Below are 27,335 nucleotides of genomic sequence, written 5' to 3'. Positions count from 1 at the left end.
TGGGACAAAACTTAAGAGTCTGGGTCCCACAGGCAGTGGTCACTCTTATCAACACCAAAGGACATCATTGCTTGACCAACTCATAGCTCACTGAATATCAAAACTTACTGTATAAAAATCTGAAATTGGTTATAGAGCTTGCATGCATGAGGCCATCCACTTAGGATAGAGGCAAAAGAAAATGAAGAGGCTTCTGAAGGAATACTTTTACATTCCCCTTTTGGTCACCCTTGCCAAGAAAGCTAGCATTGTGTGACATGCCACCAACACAATGCTAGACATGGACCATCTCTGCCATCCCTGGCACCTGAAACTCAATCCTACAGGGAAGCCCCTTTTGAAGACGTGGAAATGGATTATACTGAGTTATCCAGATGTATGGAAACTGGTGCTTACTTGTTCTGATCTGCATGCACTAGGAATAGATGGATGTCTTCCCCACCAAGATAAAGAGGACTCCTGAAGTAGTGAAAGTGTTGCCCAGAGAAATTGTTCCAGGATTTAGGTTATAATTCCACTTTAAATTTGACAATGAGCTATTCTTCATAACAAAAATAGTACAAATGATAGCTAAAGCTTTGAATAGCACCTAAAAACTATATGTGACATGTAGGTCTCAAAGCTAGGGCAGGGTAGAGTGTATGAACAGGGCCATAAGAGCAGGAATCAGTAAACTCTGCCAGCAAACAAAGCTTAATTGGGTACATGCCTTGCCACTGGTCTTGTTCAAACAGGCCTTTGTTAATCCTCTGCAATTCCACAAGGACTCCTAAAAGAACTGGAAGAGACTGAATTGAACCTGTAGTTAGAAGCCCTAGGAAGAGTAGCAAGGAAGATCTCCACTTGGGTAATTAACCATGCCCTGTTTAGTCTTTTGTATCTGTACATCCTTTCTGTCCAGGGGATCAAGGGGATCAAGTCTAAGTCAAGAATCAGAACCCAGTCCCCCTTAAACCAAACCATCATCCTGACCACACACACAGCAGTGAAAATAGAAAGGATCCTTGCCTGGATTCATCACAGCTGGCTGAAAAGAGCTTTACTGTCCCATAGGAAACAAAGGTAACTTTTTTTTTTTTTTTTAAAAAAAGCCCCTATGCCCCCTTCGGTAGAGTACCATGGTGTCACAGCTCACAGCAACCTCCAACTCCTGGGCTCAAGCGAGTCTCCTGTCTCAGCCTCCCAAGTAGCTGGGACTACAGGCGCCCGCCACAACGCCTGGCCATTTTTTGGTTGCAGCCATCATTGTTGTTTGGCGGGCCCGGGCTGGGGATTCGAACCTGCCACCTTAGGTGTATGTGGCTGGCGCCTTAGCCACTTGAGCCACAGGCGCCGAGCCACAAAGGTAACTTTTAAGATAGTCAACAAGCCCTGCTCCAGCCACATGCTAGGAGCTGGCTGTTCAACACATGGCTGAAGCCTGAGAAAACTCCTTGTGAGACTTGTCTTAATTGAACTTTGAACTTTGGGAAAAGGGGAGGACTGATGTGATCAGGGCACCCACACCACTGAAATAGGACAAAAGGTGACTTCTTTATAGCTTTTATGAATACGAAGACATCCAGAAGGGAGCTTGCATTCATAATCAGATACAGTACTCAACAGGTAACAAAGGGAAAAGTGAAAATCCACATATATTAGCCCCCCACCACGGTACAATTAAAGTATGAATAGAGAATCTGAGAGAAGTCATAGTCTCTGAAATCTAAATGCTGGTCCAAACTAGGGAATTAGGAAAGCCCAGACAGGCAACTCCAAAGTTTTGATGCCACCAAAGGTGCTGCAGCAGAAGGAGCGAGAAAGTTCCCAGTCCTGGTTCTAAAGCTTATTTGATTAAAACCCTTGGGTGGGCTCAACGCCTATAGCTCAGCAGCTAGAGCACCAGCCACATACACAGGAGCTGGCAGGTTTGAACCCAGCCTAGGCCTGCCAAATAACAATGACAACTACAACAATAATAAAATAGCTAGGCATTGTGGTGGGTGCCTCTAATTCCAGCTACTTGGGAGGCTGAGGCAAGAGAATCGCTTAAGCTCAAGAATTAGAGGTTGCTATGAATTGTGATGCCACAGCACTCTACTGAGGGTGACATAGTGAGACTCTGTCTCAAAAAACAAAAAACAAAAAACCGGGAGACTACTTTAGTCACCATCCTGACAAGACCAGTTATTTTTCTCCTGTTACAACTTCTCAGAAGATCATGTATCCTCAAGTAGATAATAAATTTAATTCAATGGCAAATAGCCGTGGTAAAACTCATAACAATAAGAACTTGGTACAGCCAAATTCCTGCACAAGATGAGTCAATGATTTGACTCTGGACATAAGACCAGTGGGGAAAAGAAAAGACCAAATGGACCCCAATTTGCACTCTCTTTCCCCCTCTCCTGCAGTACCCTCTTCAGCATGTAGGCCTTGCAGAAATGGGCTGTTAAATAAACATATCCTTCAGAGACAGGGTATTAGCCCAGAGTTACAACAGACCCCTGTAAAATCACATTCCTATCCTGGATTCCCCTGGTAACTAACCAATTCTCCCCATCCTATTGCTCTAACCTTGCAAGGCCTCATTTCCCTCTAAGGAGTCCATCACTCTCCCACCACTCAGCTAAAATAAAGGTATAAAACCTTTCTTCCACTGTCATGTAAGTGCTGAGAATCTTTAGGTGTGAAACTTTCTCAGTCACCCAGCCAATAAAGGACCCCATACTCAATTCAAACAGTGTGCTGGTGTTTTCTCTGTAATTCCACTCATGTTAGGTACAAAAGGAAAAGGTTCATTATGAATTAATGAACTTGAAAAAGAGTTTACAGAAAAGTTCCACTCAAATGCCAAAGTAGTGTTAGTAATAATAGCCAGGCACTATGTTAAGCACTTTACATGACTCAGTTAATCTTCTCAAATGCCTTGTGATGTACCATTATTGTATCTTTTACTGGAATGGCCATCAGAGCTGTCATCTGATGATAAAGCTCATGAACTCATCCTAGAAAAGAGCTTTGAAGGGTGGACTAGGCACTGATGTTGGTGCATAGCTTCCCTAGGGAAGTATCTCAAAGGTGAGTGTAGTGATATTCAGCAGTGAAGTATGTAGCACTTTTTCTAGGATGAGTTTGTAAACTTAACTATCTGACCTTGTAAATATAAGCAACTCATATGAGGGGGGCAATGATATGAATATGACTTTTGAGATCCATGTTCTTAATGAATTAAGGATACATGATAATTACAGCTTTACTTTCTGGAGTCAAGGCATCACAGGCACAGGGATTTGGAGCCAATTTGTAAAATGATTGCTCCCTCTTCCTTTTGCCCTATAGTGTTTTTGAACAACAAAAATGAAAACTGGGAAAATAAGAATCCACATTTATTGAGCTAGTAAGGGTACCAGGCCCATAAGCATTCTACATGTTCAAAACACTTTTCAATTATAATCGTACTAGACCCTTCCAACAACCATGAGGGGCAGGCAGAATTTGTGTGTTGCTCCTTATTTTCTCCCAGAAAATGGAAGTCAGTAGCTTCTTGTCCTTGAGTAACCACAGCAAGCCCTAACTCCTAGTTTCTCAACTCCTAGCTTGATGTTCTTCCACGACATCAGTAAGACTCCCTGAAATGTAAAATGGGTGCCCAGCGCTGTTGTCCATGATGTCAGCCTTTGATGCTGAGAAATGGAGCATATAATTGTACTTTCTTTATTGATTCACTTCACTGACCAAGAGAGTATCCCATTCCTTTTAAGTATAAATGCACCTCTTCTCTTCTCAAAGAAATCCCAAATCTCTAGAGTCTTCCCTTAAAGATGGCTTTGAGCAGGAAGATGTTTTATTTTGTTTTTACTTTGTCCTTCATTTTGGTTCAATTACTATCAGGTAAATGCAAATGGAAAGGAGTTTGATGGGGCAGATGATAAAGCTTGATGTATCTTTTATTTATCACCCTGAAATTGACAGTAAAGATCAACCTTTTGTGCTTGCTTCAGCAGCACATATACTAAAATAGGAACGATACAGAGAAGATTAGCATGGCCACTGCACAGGGATGACATGCAAATTTGTGAAGCATTCCATATTTTTAAAACTACAGCTAAAGCAACAAAAAAAGATCAACCCTTCATGGTGCCTCTCATGGGGATTTCTTAGCCTGCTGGGGCATTGTCTAAGAGAAAACTGCATGTGATACTTTACCTTTTGTTTGTGTTAACGTGGTCTTCCTGGCTATCAGGAGTGCTAGCCTAGAGAAAGAGAATGGAAGCAAGATTGCCAGTCTGTGATATCCTATCTCTTGACATCCCATGACATGTGTAAAGTTGGGAATACTGCTCTATATAGTATTTTTTCCTATGTCAACTTTAATTTTCAAAATGTGTATTGTTTTGAATTTAGAGTGCCGGGCAGGAATTGATTATTCCCAGCCATTTCCAGGAGGTAAGTTAAATCCTTTGTATATAATTTTTCCTTCCCTTTTAGGAACTCTAGCCCTATTAGCTATTTCTGACTTCTGGAGAGAAAGAGGGGCTAGAGACAGTAGTGAAAATATAATTATCTAAGGTATCAGTCCACTAACACTATTTTCTTCTTTCCTCTTGTTCCGAGTATTATATTTGGATTTTTTCAATATCACAGAGAAATGTCTTTATTGCTAGATTGTAATTCAGCTGTAGAGATTTGGACCCTGTATCTTTTCTGTTAGCTCATGAGATTAACTAAACCAAGGCCATAGATTTAATCTTGTCCAAGCCAATTAGCATTGCTCTGAGAACAAGCCTGCACATCTCCTGTGAGCTTTTCTCCTAAATCTAGCAAAAATAAATGCATGATGTTGGTTGAAGAGGCTCAAATAAAAGAATGGTTCAGAGAAAACACAACATAGTTACAGAAAATCCACAATGAATAGACTACAGAACTCTTTTCGTGAGAATTGAATCTAAGTTGCTTAACTCCATCTTTAAGGATCTGTCTGGAACCACATGGTATCCCCTTCATTTTCATCTGGCAAACTTCACAGTGATATCAAGTATGCATTTTTTTAGTTCTGTAGTGTAGATGTTATTTTGCCTGCCCATGGGATGCTTTTGATCCATGTAATATTATAAACACTTGGGGAATAGGAATTGTGATTACCTCTTCATTAAGAATTTATTCTTTCCAACTCCATATTACAAAAGGCATGAGCTCACTGAAAAATCTGGCCTATGTTTTTTTTTCTCTTAACAATTTTGTTATTGAATCATAACTGTGTACATCAATGCATTTATGGGGTACAATGTGCTGATTTAATATATAATTTGGAGTGCTTACATAAAACTGATTAACATAACCTTCACCTCACTTACTTAATCATTGTGTTATGACATTTATACTCTACCCTTAATAGATTTGACATGTATCCTTGAGGTACCCCAATTACCCTCCCTCTACCTGGCCTTCCCCACCCCTCCCCTCACCCTGCTCTATAGTTGTATTTTATTCTTCATATGAAAGTGTGGATGATTATATATTGGTGTACATTGGATATTTTTTATTCCATTCTTGAGATACTTTACTAAGAAGAATATGTTCCAGATCCATCAGTGTGGATCTTAAAAGAGGTAAAGTCTCCATCTTTTTCTATGGCTGCATAGTATTCCATGGTATACATATACCACAGTTTATTAATCCATTCACGGATCAATGGGCACCTGGGCTTCTTCCGTGACTTGGCAATTATGAACTGGCCTGCAATAAACATTCTGGTGCAAATATCTTTGTTTTAAAATGATTTTTGGCCTTCTGGATACATATCTAATAGAGGAATTGCAGGATCGAAAGACAGGTCTACTTTTAGTTCCTTAAGTGTTCTCCAAACTTCTTTCCAAAAGGAATGTATTAGCTTGCATTCCCACCAGCAGTGGTGTCTTGAAAATATTCTTTGTAATCATGCATAAAAACCCTCAATTTTTTGGTGGCCTTGGATATATCCCCCATTTTTAGGGAGTCTCTAGAAAGCCATATCAGCAGTTCTTTCTTGGCACAGGTGGATTTGCTGTTTGTGAGCCCTGTAGGCTGGGTCGGGGCAAATGCAGGAAGATGTGCTTGGAGGATGAGAAGGTAGAAGGAAGCTGTAAGTTGAATTTTTTCTGCTGCCAGAAGAGGTTATGATAATCCAGACCAATGCTCTTTTGGCTTTTGAAGTGGGACTGGACATTCAAGGTAGGTCAAGAGAAGTTATGTGGCTTATCCAAGTCACATGGTGAGTGAGTTTCGGGATCGTTGTGATTTCTCTCTTTCTCCTTGTCTCTTTGCTTTATTTCTAAAGGTAATCTTTAAAAAAATCAAGACATGAATGGGTACGTAGTAGCTACTCAGTCATATACTTGTAGGGTAACATAATTTGTGAATCCATATTTTATACTTTTCCCATATGACTCAAGATTACCTTATAAGGTAGCTTTTGTTATTCCTACTTATATTTAAAGAAATGGAGATTTAAGAGGTTGTTATTTCCTCAGGATCATAACTAGGAACCTGTAAATGCTGTGAACACCAACTCATATTCTGTGTATCTAGCTACATGTATTAATTATCATGTAATTAATAGATAAATGGAAGTGGCATCCACATCTATGTTATTGTAGTTATTCAACTGAATATAAGAAAGTTTGGTATTTGTGTCATTTCTTGGTATGGCAATATATTGCCATTCATTGATTCTGGTATATTTCTAAAATAATTCACATCTACTCAGTTAATGCCTAAGGCACCAACTTTGCATTTTTCTTTTCATCCATCCAAAATAAAATCATTAGAGATTAATTAAAAATGTTCAGTATGGAATGTACAAAAATGATTAACTGTATAACTTTTGCTTGTGAAACAAAATTTGTAACTTTACAAAATCAAGGTCAAAATTATCAGCCTTATGACCAGTAACTCAAATTTGGTCACTCAGTTTTAACATGTGAGACTGATATTTTGTCAACATTTGGGTATATTATTTGCCTCTTTGGGCTCAGATCCATTCTTTGTTCTTTTCCTGCTTTTTCCTATAAAATGGGCACTATTCAATGGGAATTACACTTTCCAGGATTCCTGATTTCTGGCTGGTTTCAGTCAATGCAAGTGTCTCCCAGGTGAATGGTAGATCAAAGAAAGGGAAAACTTGGGGAATTCTTTCCTACTATCTCTCTTCTCTGGCTCACCTCAAAGGATATTCCTTGCATCTGTATTCTCAGCTCCCACCTGGCAGTCTCACTCACAGCTCCTGCCAACCCACATTTTCCCTTTATTTTCCTCAAATCATAAGTTTGTCATGGTTTCATCTGTGGCTATCTTTAGGGTTGTATTAGTAGTCCAGCTTTGCATTTTTTATTTTTTCCAACACTTCATGGTCAGCTGTCCTTATTAAATTCTCTCTATGGAATGACCTGGTGTAAGGACCCTGAAGGATACAACTTTTAGGTTCACTCTATTTTCAGGTCTATTTACATATGATCACTGGCCTTCCAATTGTGAAATCTTAAGTGTTTCCTTCATTTCAACAGAAATTACCGGAGGGAGGTGAGAAGTGTGGTATCTGGTCTTGAGGTCCTACAGCTGAACAACCAGGTGACTTATAGGTAGATGTTCTTCCTCTCCAGGTATCCACAGTGAGGGTGCAGCTGAGGGCTGTCAGAACATCACACAACTGGGATATTCCTCACCCATTTCAAATCCCATGTTGCTTAATTAAAGAAAAATGAAAATTGTCTGGATGCTTACTGAAGTTTTTTTAATGGAAAGATTCATGCACATGTCTCAAAGACATACAAAGTGATAGACCAGTGGCTGTGCCCTGATGTCACCTCTGTAATGACCTTGTGTAGTAGCCAGAGTCTGATGGTGTATGATGCAGCATACGCACCTCATGACAAGTCACCCCCCTTCTTTCTCTACTCTCTCTTCTCTTCTGTACTTTTAGGTCTTTCCATATAATGTCTCCTTCTTCCCTGAAACACCTAGTTCTTTATAAAGAATAAAGTCTTGATCCTCACTAATTTCTTGTTATGTGTAAATTCAGCTTTTTTAGATATCAACTAGAGGTTGATGGTTTCCTCAGATCAGTTGATCCCATGGGATCCCTCGTCTCATTTTCTGCAGGAGCTGATGAAGAAGAAGGTCTCTGAACCATGGGTGGGTCTAAGGTAAATGGGTAGGAAGAAAAGAGATCTAGGGCTTCTGATTTTCTCATAAAGTATATCCACCCTATTTAGTTTTCTTAACTCTCTTGTTGAGCATGAATTTAACCCAACTAATTTTTAAAATTGTAGTTATGGTCTTATTATGCTAACCACACATTACTTCTTCTTGGCTCTGGGTTTCATTTCAAAGCTTCCTCACAATACCTGAAAGAGAATGATAATGCCTATGTAGCAAGGTTGATTAGTTTGGTTAAAGCCCCAAAAGATGGAGGAGAAAACATTATCATTAATTCCCACATTCCCAATTGAGGTACTGGACCACAATTGCAGGATTAGCAAGGAACTGACCACAAAAAGTGCCTTCAGACACTTGCCTTCTATGCCTATTTGAAGGCATAGAAAAATTCTAAAGATGTCTGGGAAGAATATTTCTTTGTAAACTGTGTGGATGTGCTATGCTTGTGACTTCATTCTGCCTCTCAAAGGGAAGCATGAGAAAAATGTTACTTCCTCACCAAGCCTTTATGGGATGGACTTCAGGAAGGCTACTTGAAAATTTCCACATGGTGCTCACTTCTGACATGCCTGTGAAAATATCTACAGGCAGAAAGCTGTGGCTGGAGCTGCCCACAGTGGCAGGACAAGAAAAGAGTAACAGCAAGAGTAACTATAGTGGTTTGTTAGGCATGACGAGGGGTGTGATTCCCATGGGCCAAATAAATGGTATACAAGGTCCCTTGGTTGAAAGTATCCTAAAGGAAAAAAAGCCTAAGATGTGGTATATTAGGTTAAAGGGACTTAGTATAAAGTGTTCTTAAAGATATAGCCCTGGAAAGAGGGAGTTGAGGTAAATTTATAAGAGATCAGCTAGAAGGAATATTAATCAGGAAATTGCAATATTAATATTATTCAGGAAACTGAAAAATACTGTGACCTGCACAGGAGCCTTGAGAGAACACATAAATTTGCCTCCAAAAGAAATTCACCTTAAAATGATTCTATAGTTGATTATAGTCATTTGTTGCTGCCATAGTTGGTATATAGTCATGTAACACTGCTATAGTCATTTGGTTTACTGTATAACGAGATGCCATAAACTTAGCAGCTTCAACAGCACTTACTATCTCACAAATTTTGCAGCTTACTTGTCTGTGTTGTGTGTTTATGTTCTTTGCCCAGGATTTCATAAGACTGAAATTAGTGTTAACTGGTCTGTGATCTCATCTGAGGCAAGAGATCCTCCTCCAAAATCATGTAGAGAAGTCAACCTGAACAACACTAGTTTCTGTCCCATGGCTCCTTTTTTTTCCTTTTCTTTTTTTCCCTTTTTTTTTTTTTTGAAGCAGAGTCTCCCTCCATCACCCTGGGTAGAATGGTGTGGCATCATAGCTCACAGCAACCTTTAACTCTTGGGCTCAAGCAATCCTCTTGCCACAGCCTCCTGAGTTGCTGGGACAACCAGCACCTACCACAGTGTCTGGCTAATTTTTCTATTTTTAGTGGAAGTGATGGTCTCCCTCTTGTTCAAGCTGGTCTTGAACTCCTGAGCCCAAGCAATTCTCCTGCCTCAGCCATCCAGAAAGGTAGGATTATAGGCCTGAGCCACCATGCCTGGCTTTATGACTCCTTTCAAAAAAGGCAGGCTTCTTTTTCAGGGCCAGCAAGATCATCTCAAAACTCTCTAAATTTTTTTTAGTAGAACTAATGGGGGAGGGGTAGTTGAAATTGTGCTACATAAAGTTTTTGTCTACTATTGAAATTAAGTTGATTATTAATTCAAACTAGATTGTTATAACTTATAATATTAATTATAACTCAGGGTAAGTATATCAAAATAACTGAAAAGTACATAAGGAAATGTAAGGAAATAAAAATGGTATCTTACACAATATCTATTTAACATTAATAAAAAGAAGTAATGGGCTGGGCATGATGGCTCATGCCTGTAATCCTAACACTCTGGGAGGCCAAGGTGGATGGATTGCTTGAGCTCACAGGTTCAAGACCAGCTTGAGCAAGAGTGAGATCTTACCTCTAAAAATAGCCAGGTGTTGTGGTGGGTGCCTTTAGTCCCAGCTACTTGAGAGACTGAGGGAAGATAATGGCTTGAGCCCAAGACTTTGAGGTTGCTGTGAACTATGACACCATGACACTTTACTGAGGGTGACAAGTGAGACTCTGTCTCAAAAAATAAAAAAGAAGTAATGGAGAAATAGAGAGGATTAAAAACATAACCTTTAGAAAACAAATAGTAAAATGGCAGTAACATAATTACTTTATCAATATTTATGTTAAATGTAAATGGACTAAGCACTACGGTAGACATAGGCAAAATGGATTTTTGAAAAGACCAAGTTCTATGTTATCTATGAGATATATTCTTTAGATTCAAGGAAACAAAAGTTTAAAGTAAAAGGACCCAAAGAGATATGCATTTAATAATAATAATTTTAAAAGAGCTCTAGTGGCTATATTAATAGAACACAAAACAGACCATAAGGGGAAATTGCTATATAAATAACTATGAAAGAAAAACACAAGTATATTCTACTGAGGGTAAGATGGTGGGGCAGAAGGGAAAGGGAGAAAAGGAAGGGCAATGGGTGGGTACTCACATAATGTATACAATGTGAGGGTATTCAGGATACCACCTGGGTGAAGGGCTCAACTACAACTTAAACTTTATCTTAGAAACAAAAACAATGTAACCTAAACATTTGTACCCTCATATTAATCTGAATTGTAAAAAAATTGCTATTGGAGAAAAAAAGCACATTTTATAGTAATAAAAGAGTCAATATGTTGAGGTAAATAACAATTATGAACATATATGCACCTAAAACAGATCCCCAAAATACAGAAAGTGAAAACTAACAGAAAGAAAATGAGAAATAGATAATTCATGTAACATAGTCATTTGTACCCTCATATTAATCCAAAATTTAAAAAAATAGATAATTCAACAATGATAGTAGTAGATTTCAAAACCTACTTTCAGTAATGGATAGAACAACTAGAAAACATATTATTAAGAAAATATAAGATTTAGGCAGTGCCTGTAGCTCAGTTGGCGGGGCACCAGCCACAAACACCAAGGGGTCAGGTTCAAACCGGCCCAAGCCTGCTAAACAACAATGATAACTGCAGCCAAAAAATAGCTGGGCATTGTGGCAGGTGCCTGTGGTCCCAGCTACTGGGAGGCTGAGGCAAGAGAAACACTTAAGCCCAGGAGTTGGAGGTTGCTATGAGCTGTGATGCCACGGCACTCTACCCAGGGTGATAGCTTGAGACTCTGTCTCAAAAAAAAAACAAAAAAAGATTTAAACAGCATTGCAAACCAATTAGACCTCACAGACATGCATCTATCCACCAACAGCAAGATACACATTCCTATCAAGTTTACATGAAATATTCTCCATGATAGAGCATATGTTATGTTAGAAAAACTCAATAAATTTAAAACTTGAAATTATTCAAAGTATATTTTCTGAACACAGAGAAATAACAGAAATAAAATTGGAAAGGTAGGCCAGTGGCTGTAGCTCAAGTGGCTAAGGTGCCAGCCACATATACCAGAGGTAGGGGGTTCGAATCCAGCCTGGTCTGCCAAACAACAATGACAACTACAACCAAAAAAATAGCCAGGTGGCATGGTGGGCACCTGTAGTTCCAGCTACTTGGGAGGTTGAGGCAAGATAATCACTTAAGCCCAGGAGTTGGAGGTTGCTGTGAACTATGATGCCACAGCACTCTACCCAGTGTGACAGCTTGAGGCTTTGTCTCAAAAAAAAAAAAAAATTGGGAAGGTAAAAATATGTCAAATTAAACAATATACTCAAATAAATAGTTGGTCAAAGAAGAAATCACCAGGGATCCTAGAAAATACTTTTAAAAGGAATGAAAATTTATTTATTTATATTATATTTTATTTTTTCATGAGCCAAAGTTTTATTTATTTCTTGCATTTGAAGTACTTTTCAATGACATCCTTGACCTGAGATTCTTTGCCATAGTCCTCAACTGCTACATAGCTGCAACCAATTGATTTACTGGATTTCTCCTGTCAATTTTACAAAGGCGGCTTTGCACATGGAATCTGCAAAGCTGCCAAAGCCCATCTTTGTGTGCTTGCATTACATTCCCTTAGTTTCTGTTGTCACCAATCCTAATTAGGTTGATTTGGTGTTCAGCACCAAGGGCCTCCACCAACTTGACATACATAGGCTCATCACCATTGTATGCAAGCACACAATGATGGGCTTTGGCAGCTTTGCGGATTCCATGTGCAAAGCCGTCGTGGATGAGGGTACTCCACTCTGTACTTTTGTAAAGCAGTGTTAATGTCCATTACACCTCCAGCAGCAATTCATTCCTAAGCCATGGTGGAGGGTTAGGGGTGACGCTGAATCTTGAATTCACCCAATTCTATGGCTCTGCCCTACGTGGCAGCAGCAGGGAAAGAGAGGGAAGGGAAATTTAAACAAAATGACATACCAAACTTATGGGATGCAGCTAAATCAATGCTCTATGGAAAACTTATAGGTATGAATTCCAATATTTAAAAAGAAGAAATATTTCAAATCAACAAATTAACTTTCCATCTTAAGAAGCTAAAAATAAGAGCCAGTTAAACCCAAGCAAGCAAATGGAAGAAAATAATAAGTATTAGAGTGGAAGTAACTGAAGCAGAGACAAAGAAAACAATAGAGAAAATAAATCAACAAAGCTAAAACTAAAATTTGTCTTTCGAATTAGCACCAAAATTGAGAAACATCTAACTAATCTAAGAAAAACAGAAAAGAGAGATATAAATTCCTAAAACCATGAATGAAAAAGTGGGTGTTACTACTAATCCTATAGAAATAAAAAGTTGTTTTACAATGTGTTCTATAAATATAAATTCTATTGACGTGTTGTTCAGACTACCCATATCTTTGGTAATTTTTCTCCAACTATTCTATCAATTACTAAGAAAACAGTTCATTTTTTCCCACTATAATTGTGGAATTGTATATTTCCCCCTTTAATTCAATCAAATAGCATGAAAACATGTTAATGATTCATTTGTATTTTTGGTCAGTTACCTTTTTTCTCCTTACCCAACATTCTCTTCCTGTTTCATCTATTTCTGCTTTTTTTTTTTTTGAAACAGAGTCACGCTCTGTCACCCGTGGTAGAGTGCTGTGACATCTTAGCTAACAACATCTTAGCTAACAGCAACCTTAAACTCTTGGGCTTAATGGATCCTCTTGCCTCAGCCACACAAGGAGCTGGGACTACAGGCTCCCACCACAATGCCAGCTACTTTTAGAGATGGGGTCTCACTCTTGCTCAGGCTGGTCTGGAACTCCTGAGCTCAGGCAATCCACCCGCCTTAGCCTCCCATAGTGCTAGGATTATAAGTGTGAGCCATGGCACCTGGTCTTATTTCTGCCTTTTAATGGAAAATTTTGATCCATTATTATTTGTGAATAATTAATGATATTATTAGATTTTAGTCTCTTAATTTGCTATCTTTGGTGATGTTGTTTTCTTTGATTTTTATTCCTCTTTTACTCCTTGTTTTCTTAAGATTTTTTGAATATTTGTATCAAGAATTCCATTATTCACTTATTGCCTTCTCAGCTATCAATTTTTGCATTATAATTAGTTGTGTCACTGGAAATATCTGTATACGTCCTCATTTTTTTTTTTTTTTGAGATAGAGCCTCAAGCTGTCACTCCGGGTAAAGTGCCATGGTGTCACAGCTCACAGCAACCTTCAAGTCTTGGGCTTACATGATTCTGTTGCCTCAGCCTCCCAAGTATCTGGGACTACAGGTGCCCACCACAACACCTGGCTATTTTTGGGTAGTAGTTGTCATTGCTGTTTGGCAGGCCCAGGCTGAATTCAAACCCGCCAGCTCTGGTATACGTGGCTGATGCCCTAGCTGCTTGAGCTAAAGGAGCCAAGCCATCCTCATTTAAGTTTTATATCTACTTAAAGTTAATAATCCAGTTTATTCAAAGTTTATAGGTATATCATTTACACTTGTAATTATATAGGCAATTATCATTCTTTCTACTTTCATGCTTCTTTATGCTGCATTTGTTGTATGTATTCCATCTACATGCATTATAAACCCATAATTTGATGGAACATTATAGTTTTTGCTTGAAAAAATCACACAAATTTCAAATAAATTAAGAGGCAAAACTTTATTTTATTTTTACTCAGATAAGAATAGCTTGAACCCAAGAGTTTGAGGTTGCTGTGGCACTCTACCAAGGGTGACCAAGTGAGACTCTGCCTCAAAAAAAGAAAAGAAAAGAAAAGAAAAAGAAAAAAATTGTAAACATTGTCATGTCTGTGATGGGCAAGAGCTCAGTTGTGAGGGTTTTATTTGTTTGTTCATTGCTTTTGTTTTTAACTTGGTTGTTTTGACACATGCGTGAGTCCTGTGTCTGTGTAGTACAAGGGCTAGCAAGCGTCAAGAATAGTGTCTGCACATAGAACCTGGAGCTGTTCTTCTGTGGGTGTTCCCTTTTTAGCATATTTGTGTCCTAAGTTTAGAAAGATAGTAGGAATTTTCCTGTTAGGGTTAGCCTCTTCATGCCACATTGAAATCACTCTATGTTTGTCCATTTTAACCAAGTTTTATCTTTTCTCCAAAATATACCTGCTTTCATTTCAACTATATATCCTTCAGGTAGTTCTCCTCAACCTTTGTTGAGTCTTACTTGTTATTGGTGAGAGAATTAGTATATTGGCAGCTCACTCTACTTTACCAGGAATGAACCCAGTCATTTGATGTGTAGTCTTTCAAATAACTCTCCTACTTAAATCCTTGATTGACTTTCCTTTGCTTTAAGACAAAATTAAAATTTTGTAGTAATGTATACTTGTGCATGATAGTTGCCTAATGTGTGTTTGTTGAATGAATACTATTTTCCATGAAATATGGTTATGTTTAATAATAATGTTATTGTCGTTAATAATATCTTATATCGATATAAACTTTGAACATTTAATAATAATCCATTTAATTGCTTGAGTATTCATAAATTTCCCTAATGGGACAATTTTTTTTCAGACAGAGTCTCACTTTTTTGACCCTGGTAGATTGCCATGGCATCACAGCTCACAGCAACCTCAAACTCCTGGGCTTAAGCAATTCTCTTGCCTCAGCCTCCCAAGTTGCTGAGACTACAGTTACCTACCACAATATCCAGCTATTTTTAGAGGTGGGGTATCACTCTTGCTCAGGCTGGTCTTGAACCTGTGGGCTCAGGCAATCCACCTGCCTCAGCCTTCTGAATGCTGGGATTGTAGGTGTGAGCCACCATGACTGGCCTCTGACTGGGCAATTTTCAATGAATAAATCAAAAACCATGTATATTTTGAGAATATATTGTTTTCAAGCACTGCTGTAAGGAATGAATGGAAATGAAGAATAAGAGGCAAGCTTCCCTCTGTGGAGCTTACGGTCTAACTAGGGAGATAAATTTTTTTATCTGATATAACTTATACAAAGTAACTGAACATGGCCACTAATTAGTAACTCCTAAATAAATCTTATAAAAGAGTGAATTATATGTAAATATTAGGTAAGAAGAAAAAAAACTTGGTGACTAGACTATGTAGAGTTTACACCATGTGGGGTGGGGCTTGGAGGAGAAATGGAAGAAATCTAAGCAGAGCCACAGAATACAGTAGTCCAGGAAGGAAGTCAGATTCTCTGTCTTGCTCTCCCATAAATGTAATTTAGGTAAAATCTGATTTGTCAGCCCACATATTATTCAATGGAGCATGAAAACTAGTACATTCTTAATGAATATGAAAAACCAATGTTGACTTCCAGTCCTTTCAGAGCAGTAGTATATGTTTTAATCAACTTCCCTGATAAAACAGCTGGATTCTAGCTACTGCACCTTCTTCACCATCTCCTTCCTGATGCCTGGAGCCATGAGAGTCTTTTTCTTAACTTTTGCTGCTCTCATTCTTCTTGCTCAAATTCTACCAGGTAAGAGGGAAATCTTAATAGAGGTAAGGATGGCAATCTGTTCATGATCTGTCTTTTGAGAAGAAAACTCAACTTTTACTTAGTTCATAATAGCTCATTCGACTTTTACTTAGTTCAAAATAGTTCATAATTTCTCCCTCCATCTCTCAAAGGTCCCAGGCCAAACTAGTCACTGGAAATTTTTTCCTGAGTTCATACATAAAACAACGGGACCACACTGACACGGACCATATCCAAACATAAGCATGTCTATTTAATTTCCCTAATAGCCCTACTGAGGGTTTCAGATTTCTTTTTACTTTTAATCTCTTTCCTTCTTTTGTAATCTTGAACCCAGCTTCAGTATATGCTAAAGAGATTGTTCTAAATCAGAAAAAAAATCTCAGAGGCAAATGCCAAACACATATGTTAATTTAGCCTAAATTAAACTAAAGTTACATTAATAGGTTTTTTAAATATATTTTTTAAAAGTCTGAGTATTTGATCCAAATCTTTCATTCATAGATTATTTCAGACTTCTTTCTGGCTCTCACATGTTGATGGAAAATTACATCATTGAACCACTAGCATCTCTATTGCTTAAGTCTTTGACTCACTTGAAGTGGTGTCATTTTCCTCAATATAATCAGGACTGTACTCCTGAGAAACTTTTATATCCTTAATTTTCCTCAACTATCCTTCATTCCTTCTGCTATGAAGCCTGTCCTTTTATGGGCTCTCCAAGCATCATAAATCTCCCTGTCCATTTCCTCTTGGCTTCCTAGATTTCTACCCTTATTTATGCTCCATTCTAGACTCAGTAGTCTTAGCAAACCAAGAGATAACAAACGTGTATTTACCACTTATGAGAAATTTCTCTGGCTAGAATAATAAAGGGAGGTAAAACAAAGAAGTAAAAATATAATTAAAGTACATCTTTGGCCTTAATTTGCTTTAGATTTATTCATCTATTATTTCTGTATTGTTCAAAAAACAAACTGACCAAAATTGTACATAAGCATTCAGTAAATTTAAAAGGTATAAATAGGTTTGGCATCTGTAGCACAGTGGTTACGATGCCAGCCAAATATACCAAAGGTTCAAACCTGGCCTGGGCCAGCCAAACAACTGCAACAAAAAAATAGCTGGGCATAGTGATGGGTGCTTGTATTCTCAGCTACTTGGAAGGTTAAAGCAAGAGAATCCCTTAAGACCAAGAGTATGAGGTAGCTGTGAGCTGTGATGCCACAGCACTCTACTGAGGGTGACATAGTGAGACCGTATCTCAAAAAAAAAAAAAAGGTATAAATAAGTGAATGGGTGAGATAGGAGGATGGCAAGTAACTTTAATATGAAACAGTTTTCATAAAATGCCACAAAAGATGCAAAGTACAAACAGAGGCCACAGGAGGGAAAGTTTGGTTCTAACTAGGAGATTCAGAAAGGCTTTTGGAAAAGTGGTATTTGCCTTGCACTTCTGAAAACAGACAAGACTTGAACTAGACACCAGAAGCAAGGAATGACAGCCTCATGTTTGAAAGTTTTATCTGGGTTCAGTGCCTGTAGTATAGTGGTTACAACGACAGCCACATGCACTGAGGCTGGCAGGTTCCAGCCCAGCCCAGGCCTGCTAAACAACAATGACAACTGCAACAAGAAAATAGCCAGCTTTGTGGCAGGCACCGGTAGTCCCAGGTACATGGGAGGCTGAGGCAAAAGAATTGATTAAGCCCAAGAATTTGAGGTTGCTGTGAGCTGTGATACCACAGCTCTACCAAGGGTGACATAGTGAAACTCTGTTTTAAAAAATAATAACAATAATGAAATTCTCATTTGTAAAATTAGTTCCTTAGCTTCTGCCCTCAACTTTTTTGTGGGACAATGTTCCAGGTAAGAGAAGCTCATTTTTAGTTGTCTTTTCCACTCCCTTTAATCAAGACTCCAGTGTATTTAGACAAATTTACAGCAGTAGATGCTGAATAACTCTATATTCCCCACAGACATCCCAGACATGTTTGAATTCTAACAATAAGCACGATTTAAGCACTGATTAGGACCATCATTATCACAAAAATCACATAGAATCTCAGTGTTGGAAGTGAATTTAACAATCAGGGTAAGAAGTAACAAACACATCTGTTATTAGGCCAAACTATTTTAGATTCAGTCTCCACTTCAGTCCTCACAAACTGCATAAACTCTGTGCTTCAATTTTCTTTCTATAAATGATATTAATAATATTTTGAAGATTAAGAAACTTATATTAATGGGCTAGAGGAGAGGCTAACTTGTTCTTATAAAGAAACTTAGAGGCCAGGTGCAGTGGCTCACGCCTATATTCCTAGCACTCTGGGAAGCTGAGGCAGGTGGATAACTTGAGCTGACAGGTTCAAGACCAGCCTGAACAAGAGTGAGACCCTGTCTCTACTAAAAATGAAAAACTGAGATGAGAAGATCATTTGAGCCCAAGATTTGAGGCTGCTGTGAGATACGACACCATAGATTTTTACCAAAGGTGACAAAGTGAGACTCTGTCTCAAAAAAAAAAAAAAAAAATTGAGTGATTGAAAAAATATACATTTATTTCACTTTCATGTTAAAGTCCCCAGATAGGTAAGTTGACTAGATTGGGATAGAAGGCTCTTCTCCATCATGGCACATTGGGATTAGGGCCAACAGATTGCCCTGATGTTGGGTAAATTTCAGTGATCTGTAATTTAAAATATGCTGAGTTCAATTTTAGACAATTTAAAAATTTCCCATTACTTTAAGCAGAAACCTAATTCCCTAAAATTTCTTTCCATTGTTCTTAGTCCTAAACTGGGCATTAACAAACTCAACATTTCTTCCACATGGTAATAATTCAGATGCATGGCTGGTAACACACACCCTTTACCCCCAAAGTTGTTCTTTCCAAGAATACATAAGTATTGCTCCTTTTGAAAGTAAATGACCTCTTTCAATTATTTCTCCTAAGAATATACAATTCCAATGTTACACAAAGTTCTTCTTTTGTAGTATGTTTATTCTCTTCAACTTATCCTGTGTTCTGAAGACTGCACGTTGCCTACGCCACTCTAAATTTGTTTGCTAGGGCTATATGCATAATTACATTCATGTTCTCTGCAGAGTGTCAAGGATTAGCACCAAAACCATATGCCAAGGCAAATGGTCTATCATCAGTCTTCCTATAATCTAATAACAGTGTTTACCTTTTGCTATATATCAGAAGCTATTAATTTGGAGATATGAAAAAATAATTTGTTAGAAAGGAGTGTTTATTAGAATTAGAAAATATTTTGCTACCCTCTCAGGAAGAAAATTCCTGTTTTTATATAACACTGATGTAATTTTGGCAGAGGGAACTCTTTTGCTTTTCCTAATTGGCTCTGTAATGACGATGTTGATTATATTGTACTAGGACATGAGCTTGACACAGTTGCTCAGGGAACATCTGCTTTTACTAATATTTCAACTCATACTCTGCATGTCTAGGAGATTTGGTCCCAGGGAATTTTGAATTTTGCTTGGATGATGTAATTTTTCTTTCCAGTAACTAATTAATAGATAACTAAACACCAATTTCTTTCTTCACCTAGCCAGGGGAGGAATTCAAAGACAAGCATTTTGTAAAAACTTGCAAGGTCGCTGTGAAGCTGAATGCCTCACTTTTGAAGACCAGATTGGGGGCTGCAGAGCTGAATCAGCACCATTTTGCTGCAAAAGAAATAAACATTAGAAGCTAAGCACCAGCCACAAGAATGAAAGAGGTGAAGAGACTCCAGCTGTAATATCAATGGGAAAAGGGCGGCACCTGTGGCTCAGTGGGTAGGGCGCCAGCCCCATATACTGAGGGTGGCAGGTTTGAACCCAGCCCCAGCCAAACTGCAACAAAAAAATAGCTGGGCATTGTGGCAGGCGCCTGTAGTCCCAGCTACTCAGGAGGCTGAGACAAGAGAATGGCCTAAGCCCAAGAGCTAGAGGTTGCTATGAGCTGTGATGCAACAGCACTCTACCGAGGGTGACAAAATGAAAGTCTGTCTCTGGGGGAAAAAAAATATCATGGGAAAACCTCTCTGGATCTACTCTTTATCTCAAAATTTTGCATTCTCTGCAGTTGTGTCAGACCAGATTCTGATAATACAGGAAGCTTCCCTTGCTAGGCTGTGAGCTTCTTCAGGGCAGGCACTGTGTTCGGTTCACCTTTGTACCCCCAGTTCCTGGAAGAGGGCCTATTGATGTTTTTGTTGATTGATCAAGTGAATGAGTAAATAAATAGATAAATATGATTGAAACAATTTTTAGGCTCAGCACCTGTATCTCAGTGGCTAGGGTGCCAGGCACATACCCAGAGCTGGCAGGTTCAAATCAAGCCCTGGCCTGACAAACAACGACAATGACTACCAAAAAATAACTGGGCACTGTGGCAGGCACCTGTATTCCCAGCTACTTGGGAGGCTGAGGCAAGAGAATTGCTTAAGCCTAAGAATTTGAGGTTGCGGGGAGCTGTGATGCCACAGCACTCTACCAAAGGTGACATAGTGCGACTCTGTCTCAAAAAAAAAAATGTAGTGATGGTATCTTGCTATGTTGTTTAGGGTGGTCTTGAACTCCTGACATCAAGCAATCCTTTCACTTTTGGCTTTCCAAAGTACTAAGATTACAGGTGTGAGCCACTATACCCAGCCCTAAGTCTTTGTAAAATATCTAGTATCAAAATTATTATTGGCTATAGATTGGGTAACGTATTTCTTCTTCCCATTTGCAGTAAGAATTTATCAAATTATGGCCTAATTAAGCAACAGGGTCCCAAGAGGTTACCTAATTCAACAGAGGCATTACAATGAAGAGATCATGCAGGGACTTAAGAGTATTCAAACTTTGGGCTTTTTGGTTTTATGTTCTTAACATGTCTATAAAATAGCAGAGGACAGAAAAACAAAACCCAATCCTAAAGATGGAACATTTCTTAGCAGCTCAGGTAACAGATAGAGAAAGAAATTGAAACTAACTGAAAAAAGAAAGAAAGAAAGGGAAAGATATGGACATTTTCCAAAATCCTGGTTGTGATCCTGAGATCTTTGACCTTTTAAGGTCATTACAATGGCTAACTAAAGAAAGCCTTTGTTCCAATTTGCCAAAATTTGGAATCCCTGCTTTAGGGCAGCACAAAGTATTTTTAATAGGCCATTTGATCACAGAAGATTTATAGCACATCCTCCCAGAACTGAAGAAAACAAAAATCCCCCTGTTCTGCTCTAGAGAATCTCCTTACCTATTCATTTCACTTTCCTATAGAGATGCAAATTAAAAAAAAAAACAAAATAAAACAAAGTTTCTGGGACAAGACAATTTATATGATGTATTAAGATGTGAAATAAAATGTGTGAGCTGTGAGCTATGCTTTACTTTTATTCTGAAAACCATGCTAGAGAAAAATGTGTAAAGTTATCTGCTTCTATCAGAGGAACTGTCTCAGTTTTTGTGCTTTTTTCCAGAAATTCCTCATCAGTTATCTTAGACAAAACAAATTGCCTAATAGAATGTGAATGTTTTAACACAATAACTAGGAAAATTACGTGAAGGGTGTGTTGACCAGTTTGATGGAAGTGTTTTGGATTGTTTGTGGAGACCCCACAGTGTACCCCAGAAGTGCATTGATGTACACAGTTACTATTCAATAAAAAATAAAACCCCCCCAAAAACGAATTGCCTTTAAGAATCTAAGCTAAAGGCTCAGCACCTGTGGCTCAGTGAGTGGGGCACTGGCCACACACACCAAAGCTGGCTGGTTGGAATCTATACTAAAAATAGAAAAAATGAAGCAAGAGGATTGGTTGAGCCCAAGAGCTGGAGGTTGCTGTGACCTATGATGCCACAGCACTCTACCCAGGGTGACAGCTGGAGACTCTGTCTCAAAAAAAAAAAATTCTAAATGTATTTAGGCTTTCTCCTTTATTATTTTTCCTTCTCTCTCTCTCTTTTTGAGACAGAGTTTCAAGCTGTTGTTCTGGGTAGAGAGCTGTGGCGTCATAGCTCACAGCAACCTCCAACTCTTGGGCTCAACCAATCATCCTGTCTCTTTTTTTACTTTTAGTACAGACAGGGTCTCATTTTTTGCTCAGGCTGGTCTCAAACTCATGAGCTCAAGCTATCCACCTGCCTTGGCCTTCCAGAGTGCTAGGATTACAGGTGTGAGCTACCACGCCTGGTTTCACTTTGTTGCCCTGGGTAGAGTTCTGTGGCATCATAGCTCATAGCAACCTCAAACTCTTGGGCTCAAGTGATCCTCTTGCTTCAGCCTCTCAATTAGCTGGGACTAGAGGTTCCAGAAAAACTGCCTGGCTAAAAATGCCCGACTATTTTTAGAGATTGGGTGTCATTCTAACTCAGGCTGGTCTCAAACTCTTGAGCCCAAGCAATCCACCCACCTTGGCTTCCCAGAGTGCTAGGATTATAAGCATGAGCCATCACACCTGGTCCTTCTTTCTCTTTTCTGTCAGTGCTAAATGACTTGAACTATACTGGACATTTCCCACTCCACTGTTTTCATACCATACTTCCTTCTCCATCTTTAGAAATATCTTCAGCCTTCATTATACCACTGGAATTTTTCTTTATAAAAATACCAGGGACCTTCTTAGTTACTTTCATTGTTACTGCCCTCTTAATAAAGATGCCAGGGCCAAATACAGTGACCTGTGGCCAGTATTCATCTTCATGGACCTTTTTGGCCAAGATGATCCACCTCCTACTTCTTCATTTCTCTCCCTCTTGTCTGTGAGGGCTTATGTCTTCTGCCTATTTTTCTACATTTTCTCTACTCATTTTCAGTCTTCTCTACTTGTATTGTCTAACTTTCACTTCATAGGGATTGCATTCACCTGTGTCCCATCCAACTTTTTATTAGATGTTATCTCCAAAAAATCCCACCCACTCCTGTGGCTTCACATCCCACCTGTAGACCAATGATGTGGCTTCACATCTTCACCAGCATTTCTGAGCTACAAGCCTCCCTTCTCTACTCTGTTCTGTGGCACTGTGCTGATAATCTGAAAACTGCCTAGGCAAGACTCCTTGGCCAGTTAGCTTCCTGTTAGCACCTTTAATGAGAGACATTAGCAGCAGATTGAAAAACAGGAGGTGTGAAGGTACCTATTCCTGTTTCTAGCTCCCACATGATGAAACCTTTAGCTGCAATAGCAGTGGTTGACTTCAGCTCTAGCCAATTATCTCAGAAGCCTCACAAGGATGCCTCAAAGGAACTAGCTCTTCCTTGGCCATGAGTGTACCAGCTGAGCTACAACCTGCTTTGCTGTATGCCCTGGCTATTTTAGCTCATGTCTGGCCATGTCTTCTACTCCTCAGAAGTCTGAACACTGGCTACAGGATGCTTCTACCTCACTTATCAGTGAACCAGTCAGCAATGGAGCATTCCTTCCTTACAATTTTAATCATTGTTCATGTGGCACACCTATTCAGAGGTTTGAGCACCAGCTGTGCTGTGCCCCATCTTCACAAGTTCAAGCTCTAGCTTCATGGAGGTAAAAAAATTTTGAGCATTAGCCCAGTGATAGTGCCTCTCCTACTTTGTTCCTCTGTGTCTAAAGACAATATTTCTTTGCACAGTTGCTACTCTCAGTGCCTTTTCAATTTCCTGGGACCTATACAGCCAATTCTTTGCATTAAATCCCCTCTTTCTCACATATTCAGTGTGGTTTCTATTTGCCTGAGTGGGCCTTGTCTCATGAAAATTCTAAACTATATTTTTGACTCTAACTTCTTGCTAAAGTTTATTAGGCCACCTGTCTCTCGTATGTGACTTTCTGATAGGCATTTCAAAGGTAATTTATCTTTATTGCAATTTATTCGTTCCTTTCCAAGTCTGTTCTTCATTTGATATTCTAAACCTTAGAAAATATTTTCACCATTTACTTGACATTCAGGTGGACACAAATCTGCATAAATTGCTCACCAATTCATGTAAATCTCATTGCAATAATTTCCCCTCCCCTTTTCTTCTCACTAGTGTTGTTCTAGTTTAGTGCCTTATCATTGCCAACTTCTGTGAATCTGTCAGTGAATTTAACCTCACTATTATCTAAATTTTATTCATAATTTTGGGAATGGGCTTTGCCTGAAATAAGGAATAGTTCTACCTGTTCATGCTGTGAGCATGCAGATACACACACCAGGTGAATTGGTCAACCATAAAAACTAAGTCTCAGATTCATAATCAGATGTATTAGAATACTTGGAACATTCAAATATCAGAACTAGTTCTGGGAGTGGTGGCTCACCCCTGTAATCCCAACACTTTGGGAGGTCAAGACAGGTGGATTGCTTTGAGTTCAGGAGTTCAAGACCAACCTGAGCAAGTGCAAGACCCCATCTCTAAAAACTAGCTGGGCATTCTGGCAGGCACCTGTAGTCCCAGCTGCTTGGGACACTGAGGAGAGACAATCACTTGAGCCCAAGAGTTTGAGGTTGTAAGCTATGACACCACAGCACTCTTCCCAGAGTGACAAAGTGAGACTCTGTCTCAACAAAATCCCCCAAAACAAAAAACAAATATCAGAACTAAGTGGAGCCTTAGAGATCAGGTAAGTCACTATTTCCAGAACTACATCAATTATAATTGCCTAGAATACTTCTAAAAATTAGAGCTTTATACTCTACTCTAAATGCTTTCAAATTGGGATGTCTTAAGATAAAAGTCTGAATTTATTTTCATCTTTTGAGACAGGCTCTTACTCTGTCATCCAGGCTGGAGTGCAGTGATGTGATCATAGTTCGTTGCAGGCTTGAATTTCTGGGCTCAAGTGATGCTCATGTTTCAACCTCCTGAGTAGCTGAGCTTGTGGCTTGTTCCACCATGCCTGGTTAATTTTTTAAAAAAGCTTTACAGAAACAGAGTCTCACTATGTTGCCAAGCTAGTCTTGTACTCCTGGCCTCAAGCAATCCTCCTGTCCCAGCCTCTCAAAGTGCTGGGATTACAGGAGTGAGCCACCACGTCCAGAAAGAGTCTGAACTTTTTAAAAACAACTTTTCCAAATAAGTCTCCTTCAGAGTAAAGTTTGATCATTGAATAGAAGAGCATCTGAGATTCAAGCATTGAGCACTAGTCTCCATCCCACACCTTAGTTAGTGACAGAAATGGAGATTGAGATTTCAAATCCAGAATTCTTGCCTTCATGTCTAGTGGCATTTTACTGCATTCCCTTTTTTATTTGAAAGAGAAATGTTGCCCAAGAATTGCCAATGGGCTCACTTTCTTGCTCGATTCAAGGAAAAGAAGCCCAAACTTTAGTAGGGGAGACAGATATATGCCCCACAAACTCACATGCAATGTGATAATTTCTACAACCTTATTCAGGGCGAGAGTGGCTCAGCACCCATAGCACAGTGGTTACAGAGCCAGCCACATACATCGAGGGTGGCATGTTCAAACCCAGCTGGGGCTAGCTAAACAACAATGACAACTGCAACAAAAATGAGCTGGATGTTGTGGTGGGCACCTGTAGTCCCAGTTACTTGGGAGGCTGAGGCAAGACAATTGCTTGAGCCCAAGAGATTGAGGTTGCTGTGAGCCGTGATGCCATGACACTCTACCAAGGGTGACATAGTGAGACTCTGTCTCAACAACAACAACCAAAAAAAAAAAAATGAACTGTGAGAGTTTAGAACAGGTGTAGAGGGGGCAATTATTTATGACTAGAGTTAGTGGAGCTTGTGGAGGGTCCCAGACAAAAAGCAATCTAGCTTAAATCACTTACACTGAAGGATTTTTGCTGATGAACTTCTATACTATTTTGGGTAGTTTATGTTCCCATTTTACTATTACCTCCATTCAAAACTGCCCCCTTTCATTCTTCTGGGGAACCAGACATTCAAATTAATCAGGGCTCTCTGTCCTCTCATAACAGCCATTCTGCTCATATGGGACACTTTGTCCTTTGTTATCCTGATGGAAGTGTACACAGGTCATTATTATGCAAATGAATATATTCCAATGGCCCTGGTGAGCTGCTGACCAAAATAAAGCCATCTTCTGCTTGTCTCTTTGAACACCTTAATCATGAGGACTATTATTCTCATTTATCACTTTTTTTTTTTTTTACCCCATTTCATTCTTTTCTGAAACAAGTCTCACTGGGTGACACAAAGTCTGTAGAAGACTTGGTTAAGTTTAAAGAACCTAAGAGGTTAAGAGAATCCTGTCACTATATAATCACCAATGTCTGTATACTGAGAAGGGACCCCATGAGAAACCAGAATTGCCAATGACTGAGGGAACTGCAGTCACCTCACCCCTGCAAATGGCCCCCCCAAGCCCAACATGCTGGGTCAGGTAAAATGATGCACTCAGGAGCTTTCCGGTTGTCTGCATACCTCTGCTTCATCCCCCAGACTGAATCTATTTCTATTATTTATGTAATAGAAAATGGGGCATTTTCCTGATAATTATTTTTCTCCAAAATGTATCTGCTTATTCTCCAAAATTCAGTGATTCTAAGAGATTGGCAAGAGAGAGCCATGAGAAAGCCCTGTGAACCTAGGCAAAGGATGGTGATGAGGCCTGCTTGAAAAGATGACTGTCAGTCCTAGAAAACCATCCCCAGTGCCCTCAATTCTGCTGCTTTCCTGGGCTTGACTCTGTCTCTATGAGTTTCCTACAACCCTTGGATCTCCCCCCTTCTTTTTTCAACCCCTGGTCTTCTTCAATATAACTCACATGGAGGGATCTGGCCCTTTAACACTGAAAAAGGACTAGGGTAAAAACCATCCTGCCCATCCTAAGCTCAGTGGCTCATGCTTATAATTTTAGCATTCTAGGTCTAGGTGGGTAGAGCACTTGAACTCATGAGTTAGAGATCAGCCTGAGCAGAAGTGAGACCCCCATCTCTAAAAATAGCCAGGTGTTTTGGCAGGTGCCTATTGTCTCAGCTACCTGGGAGGCTGAGGTCAGAGGATCTTTTGAGCTCAGGAGTTTAAGGGTGGTGTGAACTATAATGCCACAGAACTCTACCAAGGTCAATAAAGTGAGACTCTGTCTCCAAACAAAGAAGACCACCTTGCCCAGACATGCCTTGAAACAAATCTGAATGAGATTCTCCATTTTGGTCTAAGGAAATGACTGGAAACACCAGAAAGAAGTCTAATTTCTAAAACTCCTGCCCAAGTATATTCAAG

General features: G+C 39.2%; 2 protein-coding genes, 1 non-coding gene and 1 pseudogene across 3 annotated transcripts; 3 read left to right on the top strand and 1 right to left on the bottom strand.

The window, feature by feature from the left end:
• The first annotated feature begins 3,803 nt into the window (after positions 1–3,803).
• Positions 3,804–6,141, top strand: LOC111722759 (beta-defensin 105-like). Its single transcript, XM_023509092.1, has 3 exons — positions 3,804–3,873; positions 4,387–4,428; positions 6,017–6,141. Exons 1-3 carry the CDS (start codon positions 3,804–3,806, stop codon positions 6,139–6,141), a joined length of 237 nt encoding a protein of 78 aa, XP_023364860.1.
• LOC111722763 lies at positions 3,971–4,077 on the top strand. Its single transcript, XR_002771440.1, has one exon. It is a non-coding gene; the product is annotated as a U6 spliceosomal RNA (small nuclear RNA).
• A 5,970-nt stretch (positions 6,142–12,111) lies between the features above and the next one.
• Positions 12,112–12,540, bottom strand: LOC100955123 (annotated as a pseudogene).
• A 3,552-nt stretch (positions 12,541–16,092) lies between these two features.
• On the top strand, positions 16,093–19,880 carry LOC105888386 (beta-defensin 107A-like). The gene is made up of 2 exons (XM_012813923.2): positions 16,093–16,162; positions 19,741–19,880. Exons 1-2 carry the CDS (start codon positions 16,093–16,095, stop codon positions 19,878–19,880), a joined length of 210 nt encoding a protein of 69 aa, XP_012669377.2.
• Positions 19,881–27,335: the final 7,455 nt, after the last annotated feature.

This window comes from Otolemur garnettii, unplaced genomic scaffold (genome assembly GCF_000181295.1).
Source record: "Otolemur garnettii isolate 467f Iridium unplaced genomic scaffold, OtoGar3 scaffold00351, whole genome shotgun sequence".
Lineage (NCBI taxonomy): Eukaryota > Metazoa > Chordata > Mammalia > Primates > Galagidae > Otolemur > Otolemur garnettii.
Note: the sequence above shows the minus strand (reverse complement) of the source record. Positions and strands in the feature narration are given on the sequence as shown.